Source organism: Astatotilapia calliptera, chromosome 7, assembly GCF_964374335.1.
Source record: "Astatotilapia calliptera chromosome 7, fAstCal68.1, whole genome shotgun sequence".
NCBI classification, from domain to species: Eukaryota; Metazoa; Chordata; class Actinopteri; order Cichliformes; family Cichlidae; genus Astatotilapia; species Astatotilapia calliptera.
The window spans coordinates 67443818-67465052 of record NC_137428.1 but is presented as its reverse complement, the minus strand read 5'-3'; the positions used below and the strand labels follow the sequence as shown (position 1 = coordinate 67465052).

Below are 21235 nucleotides of genomic sequence, written 5' to 3'. Positions count from 1 at the left end.
GGCATCCAAACTGGAAGATTTAAATGTGAAGTAGCTTGATCCTTACTTACTTAAACCTTAATTAGGTGCAGCCTCATTAAGGTTTAAGTAAGCTTAATCTTCAGTGAGTGTAACTTTTTTCTTGTAGTTTATTCAGATACAGTTCATAGTAATATATGGTAGGCTTAGTGCACCATGGATGCTTTTATTTTCAATGCAAAGCACCAAGAATTTCATTATTAACATGCCACATGGCAAGTGTCACAAGGCTTTGCATATAGCATTTTAAAATATTACATATTCATCTGTTACTCATCACTTTCTAATCATCTCGATTGTTGATGCTTCGTGCCATCCTTTCCAGTGTTGTCAGATCAAATAATGTCAAAGAACCCCAATGTTCTAACTCCAGGATGGGAACATTTTTCAAAAACACTTATCAAAGACTTTTAAGTAACAAAAAAAAGATACAAAGCTACCTTAATGCAAGAAAGGGCAGGGGGCAATACCAAGTTCAAAGTTTGTACAAAGTTGCAAACACTTAAACTTGTGACTATTTTAGCTACAGCAAAAACCATAGTTACATGTTACCAGCAGGCAGAGGTGGGTAGTAACTAATTACCTTTCCTCAGTTACATTTACTTGAGTAACCTTTTGTAAAACAATTACTTTTAGGAGTAGTTTTACTTTTTACTTTTACTTGAGTAATATTATTATAAATCGCTACTCTTACTTGAGAAAAATTGCTGGCTACTCTAGTCAGTGTGAGTAACTTCACTGAAACAACAAGCGACACTTGTTGTTTGTACATAAAGTTTGTTGATTTAATTCTATTCTATCTGCTGAGCCTGTTGTGCCATTTGGAGATCAAATCAATTAACACCATATATTGTCACTGGGAGTACTTTACCCAATTTTAATATATGTGTGTGTGTGTTTTATATTGAAGAAAAATTGATTTGGAAAAGTGTTTCTTCTGCTTAGATGTATTATTTTGTAATCATGTTATTTATATGTAGCGAAGTTGGGCTAAACTTTATATTTTTGTCTGTCTGATTGTCTCATTTTTGAACATTAAATCAGATGTTATGATCAGTTACTCAGTACTCAAGCAGCCCTTTTTTACTAAATACTTCTTTACTCTTACTTGAGCCATTTTCTACTTTTACTTGAGCAAAACTATGTTGAGGTAGTGCTACTAAAGAATACAATTTTTGGCTCCTCTACCTCTGCCAGCAGGTAAGGTAGGCTGCCCTGTAAAGAGAGTTCACAGGTGTAGCGTCACCAAACTTCGTCACCCAATCAGAAGTCAGCTGGGTGTGACGCGAAATAACCAGGCGAGATTCAGCGCTGTTTGTTGAGACCGCGTAAAATGTTTGTAGCCTACTGCACACGGAAAGCAACCCGTTATTTCCTAAAACTACAAGTGCTGAGGAAGTTTATTGATAGTACGAACTTCTACTGGCTTGTTATTAGTTTCTGAAGGGAAAATTCGCTGTAAGCTAACAAATGTATTCTTAAGTTCACCGGCGTTGCTGAAGCTTGCTAGCTAACTGATTAACTTCAAGGCCACGTTTTTACAGAACGACTAAATGTTGTAAAGCATGTTTTTTTCCTGGTCTATTTGTTGCAAGTATGCTATTTAATGTTCTCTGTACTCTGCCAAAGAACGTGTGAAAGATGGGGCGGGAGAAGGACGCTAAAGAAGACGAGAAGGCCAAGCACAAAGCGACGAAACTGAAAAGACTGAGTGACAGTGAACGCGCAGGAGCTGGGGGAGATAACATCAAGAAGAGGTGAGTGTTGCGCGTGTCTGCTGGAAAGCTATATATACACACGTATATGACAGGCACAGTTTAGCGAACACTTTATCATTATTCCATCATGAGAGACTGAGGGGCCATTATCAAATCAGCTCCCCGAGCCACCGTGTCCTGATTGCAGCTCCCTGATGATATATGCATGTGACCTGACTGAAGCACGTCCAACATCTGTTCAGCGTCGACACAGGGACCAGATCAAAGCTGTTTTTCGCAGGGAGCTTTGCCTTTCATGTTGTAGAATGTGGAGACAAATTAATTTGGATTAAAAAATGTTAATGAATAAGTTGAGCCATATGGCAGTATGGGTGCCGCTAAATGGGGGGAAACAGTGTTACTGGAAGACTGCTGTACTGGCTGAGCTGTCACGCAGGCTGATGCCATTGAGTGCATGCATTAATTTCACTGTGTACAGTGGGTACTCCATCTTCATATGAATAAATTAATTTACTTTGATATCTGATGCGTTTATTAGCATGCATATGTGAGCAGACAAATGAATGTGGAGTGATCTGTCATTGGCTTGTGTAATTGATGAGAGCAGAGAGATGAATAGACACCTGAAAGCGGCACTGGCAGCAGAGCAGACGGCTTTCTGTGACAGCTAGCCTCATGTTATTTCATGGCACACTGACTGAATTACTGATAAAGGATCAACTTATCCTTCTCAGGTACAAGACTCGGGGAACTAATTTTCCTGAGCAAGTGGCTCCTGCTTTAACTGGCGAACTGCCTCATTCAGATGCTGAGGATTTGTAATTTAAAAAAGAGAGGAGTAATTACAGCTCAGTTTCATTTGGCATCCTGCTCTGAAGGTTGGAAAGGTCACAACTCAAAAAAAAGCAGGCTCAGGGCTGTGGGAGGCTCCTCTGGGACACTGCTTGTCTGATTGGTGGCATTTTGTAGTGTTGTCTGTCTAGAATAATCGTATCTCGGCGTGGACACAAGTCTAACATCATCCTAATATGCCCTCAAGCCTTCACTTGATAACAGCATAGCTCTAACTGTCTGTTAATGCAGTGCTTCTCTGACTTGTCTTGTTTCAAAGACGGCATCATTAACAGCATTTTTCTTTTCCTTTCGTCTGTCATGGCATCCCGATGAACAGCCCAAATCCAACTAAAGCCACGGAGAACATGGATAAAAGAAAATCTCATAAAAAGGTAATTTTTAAAAAGCGGCCTATCAGCCACTGAAATGTGACCCAGTGGGGAGGGATCATTCGTGTCCGCCTATAACTCATGCATATTCCACATGAACAAATCCCACTCCATTGTCTAACTCAGTGGTTCCCAAACTTTTTTTGCTGAGCCCCCCTTTGTTTTACAAGAAAAATATTGAATCAAGAATGTGGGATACTGTCCGTGATTTGAACAGCCCAGCGCTGCTCCCGACGAAGGGAAAAGCAATTCTGCAGGGGAGACCTACCTCGGCACTTGTGCAGGTGAAGCCAAAGGGAAGATTTGCTTCACCATATTTTCTAGACTTTGGCTTAGAATGAAGTTGGTTTGGAAACATATTCAGCGATGCTTCATCTCCTGCTTTGCGTTTGTGTGGGCGCCCCGTGCTAGCAGTGTCCAAGTGTTTAGTTTTTTTTCTCCTTGGCATACGGGGGTGGGCCCCACACTTTGGGAAGGTCTGGTCTAACTGTTTGCATATTAATAATAGTACTTTGTATTACAGTGTGTAACATAACCCGATGCTATCCGGTCGTTAAGTGATGACGTGACGAATCCTACTTCCGGGTCTAAAGTAGTCTGCGTTTAATATGGCTTTTGTGTTGTTAACATGTTTAATGTTTTGTATTTTCTTCTATTTGATCTCAAAAAGCTCCTAAAACAGTCAGTGATCCCTGTTGACCTCCCTCGGCTTTTATTACCGCTAATCATTTATTTAAGCTCAGTTTTTAAAACCTTAGGATGTAACTACAGCCCAGCCCATGCAGCAGTATATGAATGACTAACCTCGTATTGTGGATGGATTATCTCAGTTGTTCTCCTGGCTGAAGTTTGGTCCTTTTACAGCATCCTGCCATGCGATTACATTTGTTCCTGACCACCGAGAACACTCATGTTAACTTTTATCGAGTGGAAAAAAGTTAGCTTGTTTATATTATGCTAACATAGCTGTGTCGCTAGCGGTCACGTAGCACATCATTATATACCAGCTAGCCAAACTTCAGTAACCCTACAAACGTCACTGCTGTTTAGTTTTCTGTCTTCATTTATGCTGGAAGTGATAGCAGAGCTGTACGTTTGAATTTGTTTCCAAAACCCCGCAGTCAGGACATGCTATATTGTATTTAGATAGAAGCTAGCGAGCTAACTTCCTGCTAACTTCTAACTCCGTTAAATGTCATAAATTCCGTTTTCATGGATGCCTGGATGTTAAACTCAGTTGTTACACCTGGTAGAGCAGAACGCTGATCATTTTATTAAAGATGAAAGACTTTAGACAGTTTTTCAACTCTCAGTAATGCCACAGTGATCGTTTGATATATGGACCTGCAGCGGAGTTTAGGCCCAGACACGGCTAGTGACGTCAGACTTAACGACCGGATAGATTTAAGGACTGTAGATATTGTTTCATTGTAAGGAATCTTGATTATTCTCGGAAAAAGTTGCTATTTAAGAAAAGCCCAAGCTTGTAACCTTGAGGTGCAGCACTGTTACAGAGATGTGAAAGAAATGAGTCGCACTTTTTTTTTTTTTTTTTTTTAACACTTCTGGTGCTTTGCATGAGATCAAGGTCCAGCTGTCTGTCCTTGAGCTTTAATCTATGTTATTCCCTTAGGTCAAGACACCAAAGATGGAGAATGTTGAATCATCCAGCAGCATCAGGTAGGGTAAAAGTCCTGCTACCAGCACTGGATTACTGTTGAAATGCTGAGATGATAATCTCACTAAGCTTTGGTGTAACTGTGCCAGAGTTTTCCTTTTTTTTTCTTCTCCCTCCCGAGGTGATGAAAAATTAATTCTTGTGTTTTGATGTTCAGGGTCCCTGGACAGAAGCATTCCCATTTTCTACAGTGTGTTATGTTGTCTTTCAGAAAATTAATTTTACTGTGCACTGACGACAAATATCTTTGGCTTGTCTGCAGTGAAATAAATGAGACTGCATAGTTTGAGTAGTTGGATGCTCAGCGGGGTGTTGCCAGGATGGCAGGCTGTGGCCGAAGGCCCGCTGCGTCAAATCTGTTTCACAGCAGTGTTTCCATAGAGTTGTTAATGGATTATTTCCCAGATGTGGATTTAGCCCAACCCAATGTTCTGAGTGACATTTCAAAGGAGATGTCATATGGAAAAGCGTTTTGTGAAATTCTGGCTTTTAATGTTTCCCTTTAGGGTTTTTTTTTTCTCCCCCCACAAAGGCTCAGGTGGTAACTGTGCTAGTTGAGTGGGTTTCGTGCAGAGAGCAAAGTTAAGGCCTTGCAGCAGAGTTAGTGAAGAAACATAAGGCTATTAGAACCACAGACCGTAAATGTCAGTGCACACAGAGACCCAACCTCCTTTTTATAGCTTTTTATGGATTTTGCTCAGTAGTGCAGTATACCACTAAAATATAACCGTTTCTACTAGCGCGACGTTTTTTTCCTTTCATTGAGCAGTTGAACTGAACATCTTGACCTCGGTACTCTTACGTTTGCAAAGTTTGACTGAAAAGAGAACAGAACGACAGATAAAGCGTTTTCCTTTCATCGTCTTTTTCCAAAGTGAGCATATTACACGTTACATTAAAAATCCCTCACTTCCTCCATAAAGCCTTACACAGAGTGAACCTTCACTAACTAATCTATTCAGCTCGGCTGCATTTGGCTCAAATCCTTCTCTTCCTTCTCATGACTTCATGTTAAGCGATGTTTCGGCTGTGAGCAGGTGGGAAAAAATCTTTGGGAATGATGTCTTGTTTTTATTTTTGTGATTTTAATATTGTTAAAATGTAGGAAAAGCTCATACATCATCTCTGCTTCAATGCCTGGCTTCCTTCTGACTCATAATAGCCAATCATTAAATTCACTAATTTTTAGTGCAACAATGAAAATGACTGTAGTGTCTGATTAAAGACGTGATGGACCATAAAGGTCAGTAATGACATATAAAGGTGTCTTATTGTCTACAGCGTGTACAACAACTGAAACGTCCATCCATTCGCTTCCGCTTATCCTTTTCAGGGTCGCTGGAGCCTATCCCAGCTGTCATAGGGCAAGAGGCGGGGTACACCCTGGACAGGTCGCCAGTCTGTCGCAGGGCCAACACACAGGGACAGACAACCATTCACACTCACATTCATTCGAACATTCACACCTAGTGACAATTTGGATTATCCAATTAACCTATCCCCACAAGCTGCATGTCTTTGGACGGTGGGAGGAAGCCGGAGTACCCGGAGGGAACCCACGCAAACACGGGGAGAACATGCAAACTCCACACAGAAAGACCCCGGCCTGGTGTTGGACTTGAACTCAGGACCTTCTTGCTGTGCGGCAACGGTGCTAACCACCGTGCCACCGTGCTGCCCACACAACTGAAACGTTACTGTAGAAATTAGCTTTGCAAATATGCCTAAAGTGTTCCAGTGATGTAGCTTCTGATTTGTCAAAGTAGCTACAATAACACAACTTATCATAGTAAGACTCACTAATACTAATGATGATAATTACTGGTTGTGTTCTGTTTCAGTGTTTCTGAAACTCACAACAGTGTGATAGGTTGTCAGGCACAGAGTCCACTTTTCTGTCACATGTTGTGAGCTGTGTGGATTCTCTCCAAGTACTCGGCATTCCCACAGTCCAAAGACGTTAGCTTGGGTTAATTGATTCTATATTTGTTTTATTCTGTGGGGTATACTGGTACTTTATTCTAATTGTATTGTAAAACAGATATCTTTGTTTTTCTGCCTGAGTTCATACAGTATTGGGTGCAGTGACCGGATGGAGTCATAGACCTGAGAACCCCAGGAATAGCTCATTACCTTCAATCTGAAAGCATCAGGGTCCTGCTGTAGCAGAAAGAACATTATCCTGATAAATGCACAGTGAATAGTTGCTACTATAGTGCCTTGTAATTTGGATCAGTAAGCCAATTTGGCAATTATGTGCTACGCTGCTTTACATTTTCCACATTTTGTTCATTTCCAGAATGTTGTGGGAGGAAAAGGAGAAAACTAATTTTTATTAGCAGCAGTGACTGTAATTTGTTGATTTCTTAATTTGGGCCATTTCTCTACCCATCAAATCTTCAGTCTGCAGGGAAATCCAGGCTTGCACTTGTGTAATTACTCCTTTTTTTTCTCTCCTTTTTAAAATCTCTAAACGCTGTCATTATGTCATTATCATTACTGTCGATAATTTTACTCAATTACCACAATTATGCTTGATTTCTTATGGTCAGTGAGTCATCACGGTGTGCTTAAAGATTTTCTTTCTACGCCAAACAGGAGGGCAGCAGTGAAAAATAAGGCATCAAGCTTTTATTCTGCATGTTAACTTTATTAAGTTGATACAAAACCATCTACTCAAGTGAGATTAAAAATGAATAAAATATAGAACACTTGATAAGAATTCAGAAATGTGTTAGTCTAAGTCTTAAAAAACTAAAATAAGGTCCGACTTGGGTCCAAAAAAATTAAAATTAAAAATTGTGAATTAAATTTTGAAGGCTTGCTGTTAAGACTAGAGCTGCACTTTGGAATGAGTATTTTAATAATTATGCTAATATGTCAGCAGAAATGTGTAACTCTGATGCTACAGAGTGGATACATTTGTAGCTAAAACTGTTCATTTTGTCGTTCAGTGAATCTGTGAAACAGGAACTACAGGATGATGCTTTTACAGCAAAGAAGAAAGGAGTGAAAAGGAAAAGAATTAAAGATGACCCCAAAGAAGGCACCAGTGATTCTGCCAATTCACCCACGTAAGTCTGACCAGGTCTAGAAAAAATCCTTGTGTGTCCTTCTTCATGTAGGATCACTTTTACTGAAAGCTGCTGCAGAAAAATGTACCTTTCATGAGTAATTCACTTAGTTTTGTATGCAAGCCATTAGTTTCTTTCATTCCCATGTTGCATGCAGCCTGAAGAAGAAGAGAAAGCAACGTCATCTCGAAGAAGAAGGTGATGGAGTGGCTCAGACAAAGACGTCAAAGAAGAGAACACAAAAGGTAAACTTCTGTCTCCATCGGGGTAATCTTGCACCTACAACAAGTTCAGCACGAGAAACATGGTTCATGGTGAGTTTTTTTCTCTCTTCTGCACAGATGGTAAAGAAGGAGGAAGAAGAGCAGGCTGTGTCAAAAAAAAGTAAGAAGACAAAGGAGGAGATTGAAGAAGCAAGACAGCTGAAGATCAAAAAGAAGGAGGAGGAGGAGCAGAATCGCTGGAGATGGTTGTGGAGTGCTCTTTTCATCTGGACACTCTTCCCACCCACACATACAAACACAAAGTGCAATTTTAACTTTCACTGATGCGTCTGTACTTTTTTATCATCTTGGTTTTTGTCAGGTGGGAGGAAGAGAAGTATGAAGATGGGGTGAAATGGAAGTTCTTGGAACACAAAGGACCCTACTTTCCCCCTGAGTACCAGCCTTTACCTGACAATGTTCACTTCTACTATAATGGTCAGTTGAGTGTGTGATTGAAACAAGGGTGACGGGTACAGGAGCTCTACTTTTGTGTCTTACAGATACTGTTGAGACAGTGTTAAATGATTTTACAAGTTAGATGCACTTCAGTGTAGGCTTCTCTGCTTCTATACAGCGCAGTCAGACATTACCGACATCATTTACTGATACGTCTGCCTCACTCTAAAAGCCAGAATCAGCTCATGTACGAAAAGCATTGTGTGGGTCTCATTTATGGAGAGCGTTACAGTTGTCCTAGAAAAATTATGAATAAATAATTATACAAGAATTTCATTTTATGCCAATAATTTACGTCATGATTGTCTGTATTCCTAATCTAGGATTACCAGTTATGTATCAAATCAATAAAAAGTAAGAGTGAGTTCAATCTTAGACAGAAAAAAGGTTCAGTGTCGATTCAAGAGGCTGTGATGGATAGTCTGTTAATGTTTCTTCAGAAGCTTTTAAAAAGGTTTATTAAACTTTCTTTAAGAAAGATTTTAGACTGATTATCAAACCTTCATGAGTGTCCTTCCAGAGCCAAGGCCAAAGCTCCATCCTCTTTAGTTTAAGTGCTGCTCTGGTCACGGCTTAGTTTTGTAGAAGAGCAGTCCTTTCCAAGAAACATCATCAGTTGCTGTTGGAAAAAAAAATAATGAAATGTTACATTGCAGTTCTGAAAGGTATTCATGCAGTCCTGTGAAATTTTCTTTATGCAATACAGATATTTAAACCCCTCACATTCACACACCCAGACTTCAGGCCTGCATCAAGATCACGTGTAGAAATGAACACGGCTCTCACACTGATACAAAAAAGGAATCCCTCCCTGCTCATGAATAACCTCCACTGCCTGTGATATCCATGTATGGCTTCCAGATATTCACAAAGTGCCGTTGTTTGCCCATGGCAATGTATGAATCTGTGATTTCCTTCTTCCAGAGTCCCATGGAGGCTGCATCCATACTTGTCCAGCATAGTGCAGTGGCTCCTCAGGCTCGAAGCAGTCCATAGTCCAGTGATTTAGTCTGCTTTATCAGTACACAGTTTAGCCTTTAAGGGGATTTTAACCTTAAACACTTCAGACAAACACTTGGTGACATCTTTCCAGAATTCCTGAATTTTAGGACATTCCCATAGACAATGGAGAAGAGTTCCTTTTTCTGTATTTCGTACAAATGTCCAGAATGTCATTGGACATATGATGGAGCCTGACGGGTGTTATATAGGTTCTTATGAGCCATTTATATTGCAAAAGTTTAAAGTGTGTGTTTGTTTGTTCAGGTTACTTTATAAAGTCGCTTCAGCTCATTGGGCATAAAGGTGCAGCCACACAGTTTCGCTCGGGATGAGGTCTGAGCTTGGACTGTAATTTTAAGACAATCTTGTGAACGCTAGCGTACACACATCCTGACTTTGTTTGCTCACACAGAAGACATAGCCGCACGCTATTGGGCCTTTAGGATTCAAGACGTGTTTGAAGCTGGATACTGATTGATGGCTGTAATTGTTTTTGCTTTGTTTAGCAGTCCAGCTGCAAACGGGGTCCTACGGGGACTTGGTTTGATCTGTTAATTCCTGCACGTGCATGTTTTTAAAGGTTGGTCCTAGCAGTGGACTTGAATGTAGATCACTGTCCTTGCCTCTAATCCTACCTCCCTCTATCCACGGGCTAGTCTGACAGCCTGGAGGAGCTAAGGTGGGGGTGGTACTGGGTGGTGGATCTTCAGAGGACCCCGAGCTCCCAAAGGCTTGTGTTCTTGACTAGTACGGCTCGATAAACGTATAGTTCTGACAATAAGGCTTGGTTGGTTTAATGCTGTTAAAAATGATCTCAGTGTAAGTGATGCTGCTTGTGTGCAGGTAAAAAGGTAAAGCTGAGCCTGGCGGCAGAAGAGGTGGCGGTGTTCTTTGCCCAGATGCTGGATCATGAGTACACCACCAAGAAGGTGTTCCGCGAGAATTTCTTTAAAGATTGGAGAAAGGTAAAGCCAAATGCATCATGGAAGTTGGAGTAAGTTACCTTTAGGTGTGATTATGAGTTTAAAATGTGCTGCAGTAGACTGGTGGCTCCAAAGCCAGCTGGGGTTGGTGTCACCACATCTGCAAACTTTGTCTTCATGTAACAGTTTTGCAAAAGTTGCGTATGTTCAAGCCTTTTGTTAGTGTGAGTGCATCATAAATAGATTGTATGTGTGTAAATACAGGACGAGTGTGACTGGTACATGCTCGCTGGTGTCTGTCAGGGTGTCCTCTGCATGGAAAAAACACCGTGCCAAGCCCCTAGGCATATCATGCAGAATTAATTTTGCGCTGCTTAGTGCTCAATGCACTTGAAAATACGATTTATGTGAAGGCATTGATATGCTAATCCAGACAACTAGCTCTCCTGCATATGAACAAATCCAATTAAACTGTTTTATTATAGCCGGAAAAAACTCTCCTCGGTCCACTGCCCTCAGTGCCCGCCCACTGTCGGGTGTCATTCATGCTTAGACACGCAGGCTGACTGCCTGTCCACGCTGTCAGTGTTCCTGGAGGTGTGTGTGTGGTTATGTGTAGGTCTCTATTTGCATCTCATCTTCTATGACGGTAGATAACAAAACTGGGCTGTATCAGTTTGATGGATGAGAGTCATTTCCTTTATTCCTAAAGTTTGTGCCCATGATGGATTGTGTGTGTGTGTGTGTGTGTGTGTGTGTGTGTGAGAGAAACATTTAACCATTTTGTGTGCATTTCAAATTACGGTCAGTATTTTTGTGTGATTATTACTGCACTGTTTATAAAAAGCACCTCTGTGGCAGTAAGTGACGACTTATTAATACACTTGATCATTAATTATTATTAGCAATATGTCATGAAATACAGATTCTTTCCCTACAGCTAGACAGCACATTGAAAGCCACTGATGATATTTCAGCATCACAACAGCTTAGAGCTGCAGCTGAAACAGAGTTGCTTTGCCCTGTTGGTCACCTCTGATATGACCTCTGGTGACCCCTTGTGAAACAACTTTTGGCAATTAAAGTTGAAACTCAGCTGCTCCGCCTGGCCTGTCAGGATTCTTTATTTAGCCTGCTTAGCAGTGACCTTACAGTGTTCACACTCATAGCTACTGTAGTTCTGGGAGTGATGCGGTGTTAAAAGTGTTAAATACTGGAAAGCTGTAACATTTTCTTATGTTTCTGTGATGCAAAACTGCAGCTTTGACTGTCCCCACTTTTTAAATGGCTTGTTAGGAGAAAGTACTGTAGCCTTTTATGACAGCACCAGTTGTTTTTTTTTCGACTCTGCTTCACCTCCGTAAAAATGAGTAATTAAAGGAAAGGTCGGTGATCTGTTTGAATCCTCCTCATCTAGTTTTTCTTTTGTTTGTTTTTAATGATGCATTATTGCGTTAATTTGTTATATGAATAGACAAATGTTATGCACTCTGTTTTCATAGCTGGTCAGTAGGGCTGCCACGATTAGTCGACTAGTCGCGATTACGTCGACTATCAAAATCGTCGACGACTGATTTAATAGTCGACGCGTCGTTTGAAGCTTTGTAAGATCACAAAAGACGCAGGAATAAGTGGCAGGATTTAAGAGTGTAATAACGGACTGAAACAGAAGATGGCAGCACTGCATGTACAAGGATGCCAGCTGCCGTTAAACTCAGAAGAAGAAGAAGCTGTGTCCCAGAATTCATAGCGCGGCCCAGCTCAGTTTCCAACAATGGCGGCAGCTAGTTAGTTTTAATATTACTCTTATGATTCTTTCTGGGTCACAAAATAAACGTTTAACATATTTTCAGGCGAGAATGTAGCTGTGTAAACCTCAAATATCTGCTCAGTTTATCAAGACACCACATACTTTCAAAAGCGCGCCGACGTTTTCGGAGATGTCTGTTACCCACTAGCTCGATAGCTAGCCGGGGGCTAGGCTAACTAGAGCCGTGAGAACACCGGACTCCCGGCAAATCGTTTTCAAACCCACCGCAGTCTTTTGCTACTCAGGTTAAACATGATATGAGTCACTTAGATAATTTAAACATGTTATTGTTTGGCTTTTTTTAGTATTTTATTTGTTCCTGAGTAAATCGGTTTGGCTGAGATTATAGTTTTTACACAGCTGAATAAACATCAAGCAGACAGCTGATTATCAGAAGTGTGAGATGCTGGACTATATACTATCATGTCTTTATTTTTAGTTAGCACATACCGTAAACACTTAAAGCTGTAAGCTAATGATAGTTATATAAGAGCAGATGCTGCTGGTGCAATAAGCTGTACGTTTTACGTCCAATGGATGCTGATCTGATTAGTCGACTAATCACAAAAATAATCGGTGAATGGTCGACTCAAAATAATCGTTTGTGGCAGCCCTACTGGTCAGTGAATATAACAAAGCAATGCTCTGTACAGAACTCTTAAGAGCTTCTTCTGCTGACTTTATCACAACACCGTCTTTGACCCCTTCCTCATTTCTTATTTTTTTTTGCATATTTGTCACACTGACATGTTTCTGTTTTTATTAAAGCTACATTCTAAATATAAAATTTAGCTTTTAAATGAGTTCATCTATTCAGGTGATGAAAAAACTATCCCAACCTGCCTGGCCTAATGTGATTAAGTTACGGCCCCTTAAACCTAATAACACAGTTAGTGATGATTTCATTTATTAAAGGCAGAAAAGCCCAAACCTAATCTGAAACTGCTTGTGGCACCGTTGGCAGCGAGAACTGCAATCAAGGGTCTAACTGTCAGTCTTGGTGTGGAGGAATTTTGGCTCTTTTTTGCAGAATTGTTTTAATTCAGCCACAGTGGAAGGTGTTTGAGCACGAGTGCCAAGAGCATCCTAACCGGCCTAACGTCCGGACTTTGGCTAGGACACTTCAAAACATTCAGTATTTTATTTTTGAGCCGTTTTGCTGTTATGTTTCCAATCATCGTCCTGCTGACTGTGTCTTTGGTTTTGGGCATGATGTGTTGCTATGTATTTTTAAACACGTCTGGCAGTAATCTGCAGTGGGTGTGGTCAGTGAGACTGAACTCAGCTTTCCAAAATTGTGGTTAATCAGATTTAACAGGTGGGTGTTCGTCTTCACAAGAAACTGGTAGGTGTGGATAGTTTTTTTTTTTCTCCTTTCATCAGCTAAATAATATAAAAAGTGCAGTTTTTAATTGCTCAGATTATCTTTCTCTGATATTTGTTTGATCTGAAATGTGTGAGAAACTAAATGGATAAATGGAGGTTGTTATAATTTTTACAGCAGTGTAATTGCTGTTTGCATCACTAGAGGCGAAGACACACGATCAGTTTCTGCAGTTATTCTATCATCACTTTAATTGGAACCATTTACATCATGTTAATTTTTTCCTGTAAATATAAAAATAAAGAATAATGCTCACTACAACTTCCAGATTGTTTTGGTTAATAGCTTGCGTGTTCTTTTTGTTGCTGCTGATATTCTCAGACTTGAAATGAGACTGTATGCCTCAACACACTTTGTGCTTGTGTAGGAAATGACCCATGAGGAGAGGTCACTGATTCAAGATCTTGATAAGTGTGACTTTGGAGAAATCCATGCCATGCATAAAGCCAAAACAGAGGCAAGGAAAAATATGTCCAAGGAGGAGAAACAGGTAAAGCTCGCGTTCCCTTCTTTGTATTTGTATGCTGCTGTCTTCATAATGTGTAGCGTAATAACTGGAGTAAGTCCAGAGGAGCACCCTGTCCATTTCTGAGGTAACGCGATCTGTATCTGAAATCTTTTTGTAGGCTTTGAAAGAGGCAAACCAGAAGATAGTGGATGAATACGGCTACTGCCTTCTGGACCACCACAAAGAACGCATTGGCAATTTTAAGATTGAGCCTCCGGGGTTATTCCGAGGTAGAGGCGAGCATCCCAAGCAAGGCATGCTGAAGAAGAGGATCCAACCAGAGGACGTCATCATCAATTGCAGCAAGTGAGAGTGTGATTGTGAAATCAGTGTATAGTTGAGTACAGCTTTAGTTTCAGTCCCCTCCGTGTGCCCTTGTGGCTCAATGCAGAGCAGTGACATTTTCACTCAAAGAAACAAGTTCTTAATACACAAACTGTTTAAATGTGTAGAATCACAGGCTTGTTTTGTTTTTTCTGACAGTGTTCAAATCAACATGACTAATATTATTTTTTTTGTTACTTTTTTTTAGGCTTAAATCTGTATTTGAGCTGTGCATCAGTGCTGGTCATTTACATACTGTATTGCACTTGTTCTTGCTCTGGCAGAGAATCTCGTATCCCCGCACCACCCGCTGGGCACCACTGGAAGGAAGTTCGACACGATAACACCGTGACATGGCTCGTCAGCTGGACTGAAAACATCCAGGGCTCCAATAAGTACATCATGCTTAATGCCAACTCAAAACTGAAGGTGAGCTATCTGTTGCATAATGGGGGGGATGCACATACAAGTGGGTACAAAGAAACATGCTGTCAGAGCTGCAGACTTTGGGTTCAACAAAGTTCAGACTACTTTGGCAGCACAGTTCTCAAACTGGTTTTGGAAAAAACTAGTATCTCAGATTATTAGAATATTGTTAGATTTGTCTGCCAGTCCACAGGTGGTGGTCCCCATCTTTAAGAAAGGGGACCGGAGGGTGTGTTCCAACTACAGGGGGATCACACTCCTCAGCCTCCCTGGGAAAGTCTATGCCAGGGTGCTGGAAAGGAGAGTTCGTCCGTTAGTCGAACCTCGGATACAGGAGGAACAATGCGGTTTTTGTCCTGGTCGCGGAACACTGGACCAGCTCTTTATCCTCTCCAGGATACTTGAGGGTTCATGGGAGTTTGCCCAACCAGTCTACATGTGTTTTGTGGACTTGGAGAAGGCATTCGACCGTGTCCCTCGGGGTGTCCTGTGGGAGGTGTTGCGGGAATATGGGGTGTCTGGCCCATTGCTACGGGCCATTCGATCCCTATACAACCGTTGCAAGAGCTTGGTTCGCATTGCCGGCAATAAGTCGGACTCGTTCCCGGTGGGTGATGGGCTTCGCCAGGGCTGCCCTTTGTCTCCGGTTCTGTTCATAGTTTTTATGGACAGGATTTCTAGGCGCAGCCAAGTGGCGGAGGGCTTTCGCTTTGGTGGCCTCAGAATCTCATCTCTGATTTTTGCAGATGATGTGGTTCTGTTGGCTTCATCGGGTGAAGGCCTCCAGCTCGCACTGGAACGGTTCGCAGCCGAGTGTGAAGCAGCGGGAATGAGGATCAGCACCTCCAAATCTGAGGCCATGGTTCTCAGCCGGAAAAGGGTGGAGTGCCCACTCCGGGTCGGGGATGAGTTCCTGCCACAAGTGGAGGAGTTCAAGTATCTCGGGGTCTTGTTCGTGAGTGATGGGAGAAGGGAGCCGGAGATCGACAGACGGATTGGGGCTGCAGCTGCAGTAATGCGGACGCTGCACCGGTCCGTCGTGGTGAAGAGGGAGCTGAGTGTAAAAGCGAAGCTCTCAATTTACCGGTCGATCTACGTCCCTACCCTCACCTATGGCCACGAGCTGTGGGTAGTGACCGAAAGAACGAGATCGCGGATACAAGCGGCAGAAATGAGCTTCCTCCGAAGGGTGGCTGGCCTCTCCCTTAGAGATAGGGTGAGAAGTTCGGCCATCCGGGAGGGGCTCAGAGTAGAGCAGCTGCTGCTCCACATCGAAAGGAGCCAGCTGAGGTGGTTCGGGCATCTGACAAGGATGCCCCCTGGGCGCCTCCTGGGTGAGGTGTTCCAGGCATGTCCCACCGGGAGGAGGCCCCGGGGCAGACCCAGGACACGCTGGAGAGATTATATCTCTCGGCTGGCCTGGGAACGCCTTGGTATTCCCCCGGATAAGCTGGAGGAGGTGGCTGGGGAGAGGGAGGTCTGGGCCTCTTTGCTTAGGCTGCTGCCCCCGCGACCCGGCCCCGGACAAAGCGGATGAAGATGGATGGATGGATGGATGTTAGATTTGTATTGTTGATTGTCATTTATGCTTAGAAATATTTACTTATATACTAAGATCAATTCATACATTTAAAATACAGAAACATCCAACTTCTGAAGCATGTGTTCAGTCACTGGTTGATGATTCTTTACCATAAATGACTTCATTGTGTGCCGCATGGAGTCGATCGGCTTGCTGCTTCACTGTTATTGGCTGCTTTGATAACAGCCTTTAACTTGCCTGTTTCTCATTTTCTTTTCTGACTAAATGATAAATTCTCTATCGGCCTCAGGTCGTCTGAGTTATCTGGTCTATCAAGTACAGCAGTAACACCGCTGGTGTGTCACTGCATCAAACTAAACTGAGATAAGCAGGATCAACATAATATTTCATTTTCTCAAACTTGAAATTTTTTTCACAAGCTGTAAGTCAGATTAAAATGACAAAGGCTTGAATCATTTCACTTTACATGTAATGGACATGATATAAATAAATTTTTGAGATGCATTAGTCAAAGTGCTTCAGTTCTGATATTTTCCTAGCTCGCATTATGCCATTTTAAATAGAAAAGAATAAATAAGTATAAAGATATTTTGCTGTGTGTTTCGCTCATCTTCTACTGTTGTTCATGTGGTGAGCAAACACTTAGCCACTGTCCTTCAAAGATAACTTGATAAATGTTGGAATTCATCATTCAGAACATTCAAGCTTTGTTTGATCTGTCACCAAACATCTCTCTATTCATTCTGTGGACTCCTTCAACCAACATTGTGAATGCTTTAATCCCACATTAAAAATATGAAATGTAACAGAAGCGTCCCGTTTCCAAAGGATTTACTTTTTCTTTCCCTCTTGAACGTAAGAAGCAAAACCAAACCGACTGGAAAAGCAAAAAAGCAGAACTTCAAAACACCATTTTCATCATCACCAAAAACTGCATGTGCACCAAACGTTTGATATAGAATATTTAAAGTGAAACTCCTAAGAACCTGTTTACAAGTCATGGGTGGAACTACATGTGAAATAAGTTGTGGCTTCAAAGTGAGTAGAACTGATAAGTTTCTTCATTTGAACTAGTTTGATTCTGCAGACTGCAAGTTTGGGGAAAAAATGAAAAAGAAGTTTGTAGAATTAGCTGCTCGTGCAACATCCTCCTCCAGGCTAGAGGCTGGCTGTAAAATTAGACGAACTGTTGTGCTGCAGAGTTGCGTAGTAAGTAAATCAAGAATCAAAACCTTACAGAAAGAATGCAGGGGAATGCAAATAACATTATAACCAAGTTATAATAAAATAAATAATTTCAATGGTTTGCATTTTGTCAGTTCAGCTCCAGATCTGCCAACTGACAAATGGTTGTTGTCCTGCTTCTGATATTATTCACAGAGCTGATTTAAATGAAACGTTAGCATAAACACAGCACAGATTTACAAACAAATCACAAACCTGGACACTTTTACACATTATGTTGAGCTATAATGCATAAAATGTATATTCTTAAACAAAATTACTTTTGCACAGCATGTCTTTTATCCCGCCTTCCTTCTCTCGCCCCGCCCCTCCCTGAGCCGGAGGTTTCTTCCTGTTAAAAGGGAGTTTTTCCTTCCCACTGTCGCCAAAGTGCTGCTCATAGAGGTCGTATGATTGTTGGGTTTTCTCTGTATTATTGTAGGGTCTACTGTACAATATAAAGCGCCTTGAGGCGACTGTTGTTGTGATTTGGCGCTGTGTAAATACATTGAATTGAATTTGATAATCCAATATGAGTAAACCTTTGCAACATGTTGTTGTTCTGTGCTCTGTTTGCTGACTCGTCTTCCTTTCCATCTTTCATGCATAAAGGTTAAGTTATTCCGCAGTTCTCCGTGACTGTATCGGCACGTTGACTGATGGAGGGTTTAATTGTATGTAGATAGCAATAAATAACCAGAAGCAAACAGCAGACACAGAATGTTGTCTTATAGTGGAAGATCCTGTGTTAGTGATTGTTTCAGGGCTTTTAAAGGAAAACCACTTTTTCATCATTTTATTTTATAATTGTCATCACCTGTCACTTTTGCTTCGTGTTTCCGTTTCATGTTTAGTCTTTTCTCTCTTCCTGCTTATCTTGCCTTTCTTTCTTGCAGGGAGAGAAGGATTGGGAGAAATATGAGGTTGCTCGGAAACTGAAATCACGCGTGGATGACATCCGTTACCAGTACCTCCAGGATCTAAAGTCCAAACAGATGGTTACACGTCAGAGAGCTGTGGCGCTGTATTTCATAGACAAGGTTTGGGTTGCACAACTGATATTACAAATTGTTACATGTTCACACAGCAGAACTAGAAAGAAACTTTCACACGTGAGCTTCTCTGATATCTGTCCACACGGCCTCTGTCGTAGCTTTGCTTGTGATGTTTGCATGAATGTCGAGAAAAACTGACGACTGCAGTGGCCGTGTAAATAGGCTGGAGCAAAGTGAAGATATTGGAAATCAATTCAGTATGTCTTGATTGCCTTTTCTGTTTTCCAACATAGTTGGATGAAAATCTTTTGCAAAGTAAATGGATTACATGTAGCCATTTTCTTCCAGAGACTTCAAGCTAATTATCTCAGTCTGTATGAAGTGAAATGATGGATTGAGGACGTGATTGCTTTTGGCTCATGCCAGAAACTGTTTCAGTTGCCATTTTTGTCTTTCGTTTGTCACGAAGGTCTTTTTATTAGTACGTGTATATATTTTAACGGTTGTCTGACTCGCATGCGTGCTGTGTACCTTGTGATGGAAAAGCTCGGCGTGTACTTCTGCATCTGTGGTAATCTCTGTATCCTCTGACCCAAAAAGCTGGCCCTGAGAGCTGGCAATGAGAAAGAGGAGGGAGAGACGGCGGACACGGTGGGTTGCTGCTCGCTTCGTGTTGAGCACATCACTCTGCATGAGCAGCTGGATGGCAACGAATGTGTGGTGGAATTTGACTTCCTGGGTAAAGACTGCATTCGTTACTACAACAAGGTTCCTGTCATCAAAAAGGTAAAGGAAGAAATGACATAAACACGTTGGCACTTAAACGGGTGGATGCTAAACAGTGTTCTCATGGGTGCACAGTGGTCAGCGTGATCGCTCTAAGATCACAAATGGAGGCAATTTTTAGCCTGGTTTCTCATTAAGATAATCATGTGCGCATCTTTGCATAAACCTGTACTTGTAACACACACAACCACACAATGTTGGCAGCTCTTTCCTCTTTGAAATCATGGATGTGTGTGGGGAGCAGCTACACTAATCTCATCATCAGAAGAAGGAACAGGAGGGTATCTTTGTTGATTTGATTTTAAACTGGAGCTTAATCTATCTTAGTTTATAAACTTGTGTGTAGGGAATTTTGAATGGAGGAGAGACGGCTGAGCCGCTTTACACACAGCAAACAAACTGCCTGAATGACTTACTGGACTACAGACCCGAGCCAAAACAGAGCCAGCCAGATGTTGTGACAGATACTGTTTTAATACTTTATATGGTCACTAATTATGGTGCTTATGAGCAATATCATTACCTTAACAAGTACATGCACTTGTTAAGTGCACCTGCAGTGATGATTATATTGATTAGAGGTGCTGTTTGTTTCAGTAGCTAACACTCTGGAAACTCTGGGTTTTCTCCTCCAGAGAGAGTCAATTACTGGGGAAAGACTCAGGTTTTCTCCCCTCTGACCTCTGCTTCTACTGCACCTGAACCAGCTGTTTTATTTCGTCATTCATAAAATTGCTATCAAACGGCACAGCAGAGCGAATTCATTTGTAGAAGTTTTAAAACCCCTGTTAGCTGTTAGTTCACTTTTTCCTTGTCTTTTTTGTGTGACTGCTTTTATAGTTTATCAGTACTCAATATAAGGATAGAGATCAGCTTAGAATAAACTTTGTAAGTTTCTAATTGTGTGACTGTGATGCAGCTAACAGCTAATTCCTGCACTGGAATCACTGCCCGTAATAACGTTTCTCTGTAAAGTTGTAGGCGAATCATAAAATCAAACACTGACGTCACACAGATAGAAAAATGACTATTGGGATCCTGGAGATGATGAATAGTATATAATATTTGAGAAAAGTTGAGGAGGAAATCACTTTAAAACAGAACCTAATACATTTTAAAATCACTTTTTAAATACACGATGCAGGAGGTCTGATTGTAATTTGATTACATTTCATGTTGAAATGTGTTCAGATTGAGATTTAGTCCTTGTACAGTTTCTGAAAACTCAACATAGTTTCCACTGAAACTCTAAATCAGAACTGGATCCGCTAACTGTCCAGTTTGGAGTCCACATGCATGATTGTTCCAAAATGGGTCAAGATTACAAACTGAGACTGGATCATACCTGGATCCAGTCTGGCTCCGGGCATTTCCAAGTCTTATCCCATCAGGATCCATTCATAGTGGCTTATTTAAAACGGCTCAGCCTTCGTCCAAAACTGAGCTGAAATGTCTAAAATCTAGCCGATCAACGTGTCGATGGCTCTTTAACAGCCCGGACACTTCTTATTATTTATTTGTTCATTCTGCGCCCCCCCCCCCCCCCCCCCCCCCCCAGTTAAATGAGAAATAGTCATTTTGAACTCTCGCAGGCTCCCAGTTCTGCTGTCTTACAGCCCTACCAATCAGCTATCAATGAAGTTTGCTATTACATGGTTAAATATTATTAAATATTAAGTGGTTATACTGGAAAACATCCAACATTTCATCCAGTAATGACAAAGATAATGAAATCTTCTGTAAGAACTTGAGATTGTTAAAGATTGTCAGTACATTAAAGTTTACTAAATAATGTTTGAAACTAAATTTTAAATGAATACAATCCTCAGCGCTGAGACATGTTCATATATTTTGATCTGCTTGATTAAAACGGAGGC

General features: G+C 41.3%; 1 protein-coding gene across 4 annotated transcripts in view; it reads left to right on the top strand.

Annotated features, from left to right (window-relative positions):
- The first annotated feature begins 1215 nt into the window (after positions 1 to 1215).
- The window catches only part of LOC113027146 (DNA topoisomerase I, mitochondrial), a 28721-nt gene continuing 8701 nt past the window's right edge, over positions 1216 to 21235 (top strand). Inside the window, exons 1-14 of one of the 4 annotated variants that reach the window (XM_026176711.2) lie at positions 1216 to 1316; positions 1648 to 1775; positions 2908 to 2962; positions 4593 to 4639; positions 7592 to 7711; positions 7869 to 7956; positions 8053 to 8180; positions 8297 to 8412; positions 10279 to 10400; positions 13920 to 14042; positions 14179 to 14366; positions 14669 to 14813; positions 18474 to 18617; positions 19173 to 19358. In XM_026176711.2, coding sequence (XP_026032496.1) covers positions 1660 to 1775; positions 2908 to 2962; positions 4593 to 4639; positions 7592 to 7711; positions 7869 to 7956; positions 8053 to 8180; positions 8297 to 8412; positions 10279 to 10400; positions 13920 to 14042; positions 14179 to 14366; positions 14669 to 14813; positions 18474 to 18617; positions 19173 to 19358 — 1578 coding nt within the window. In that variant the 5' untranslated portion in view covers positions 1216 to 1316; positions 1648 to 1659. Of the gene's footprint in view, positions 1477 to 1647; positions 1776 to 2907; positions 2963 to 4592; positions 4640 to 7591; positions 7712 to 7868; positions 7957 to 8052; positions 8181 to 8296; positions 8413 to 10278; positions 10401 to 13919; positions 14043 to 14178; positions 14367 to 14668; positions 14814 to 18473; positions 18618 to 19172; positions 19359 to 21235 lie in introns of all 4 variants that reach the window. The other 3 variants (XM_026176710.2, XM_026176709.2, XM_026176708.2) reach the window with 3 other exon arrangements.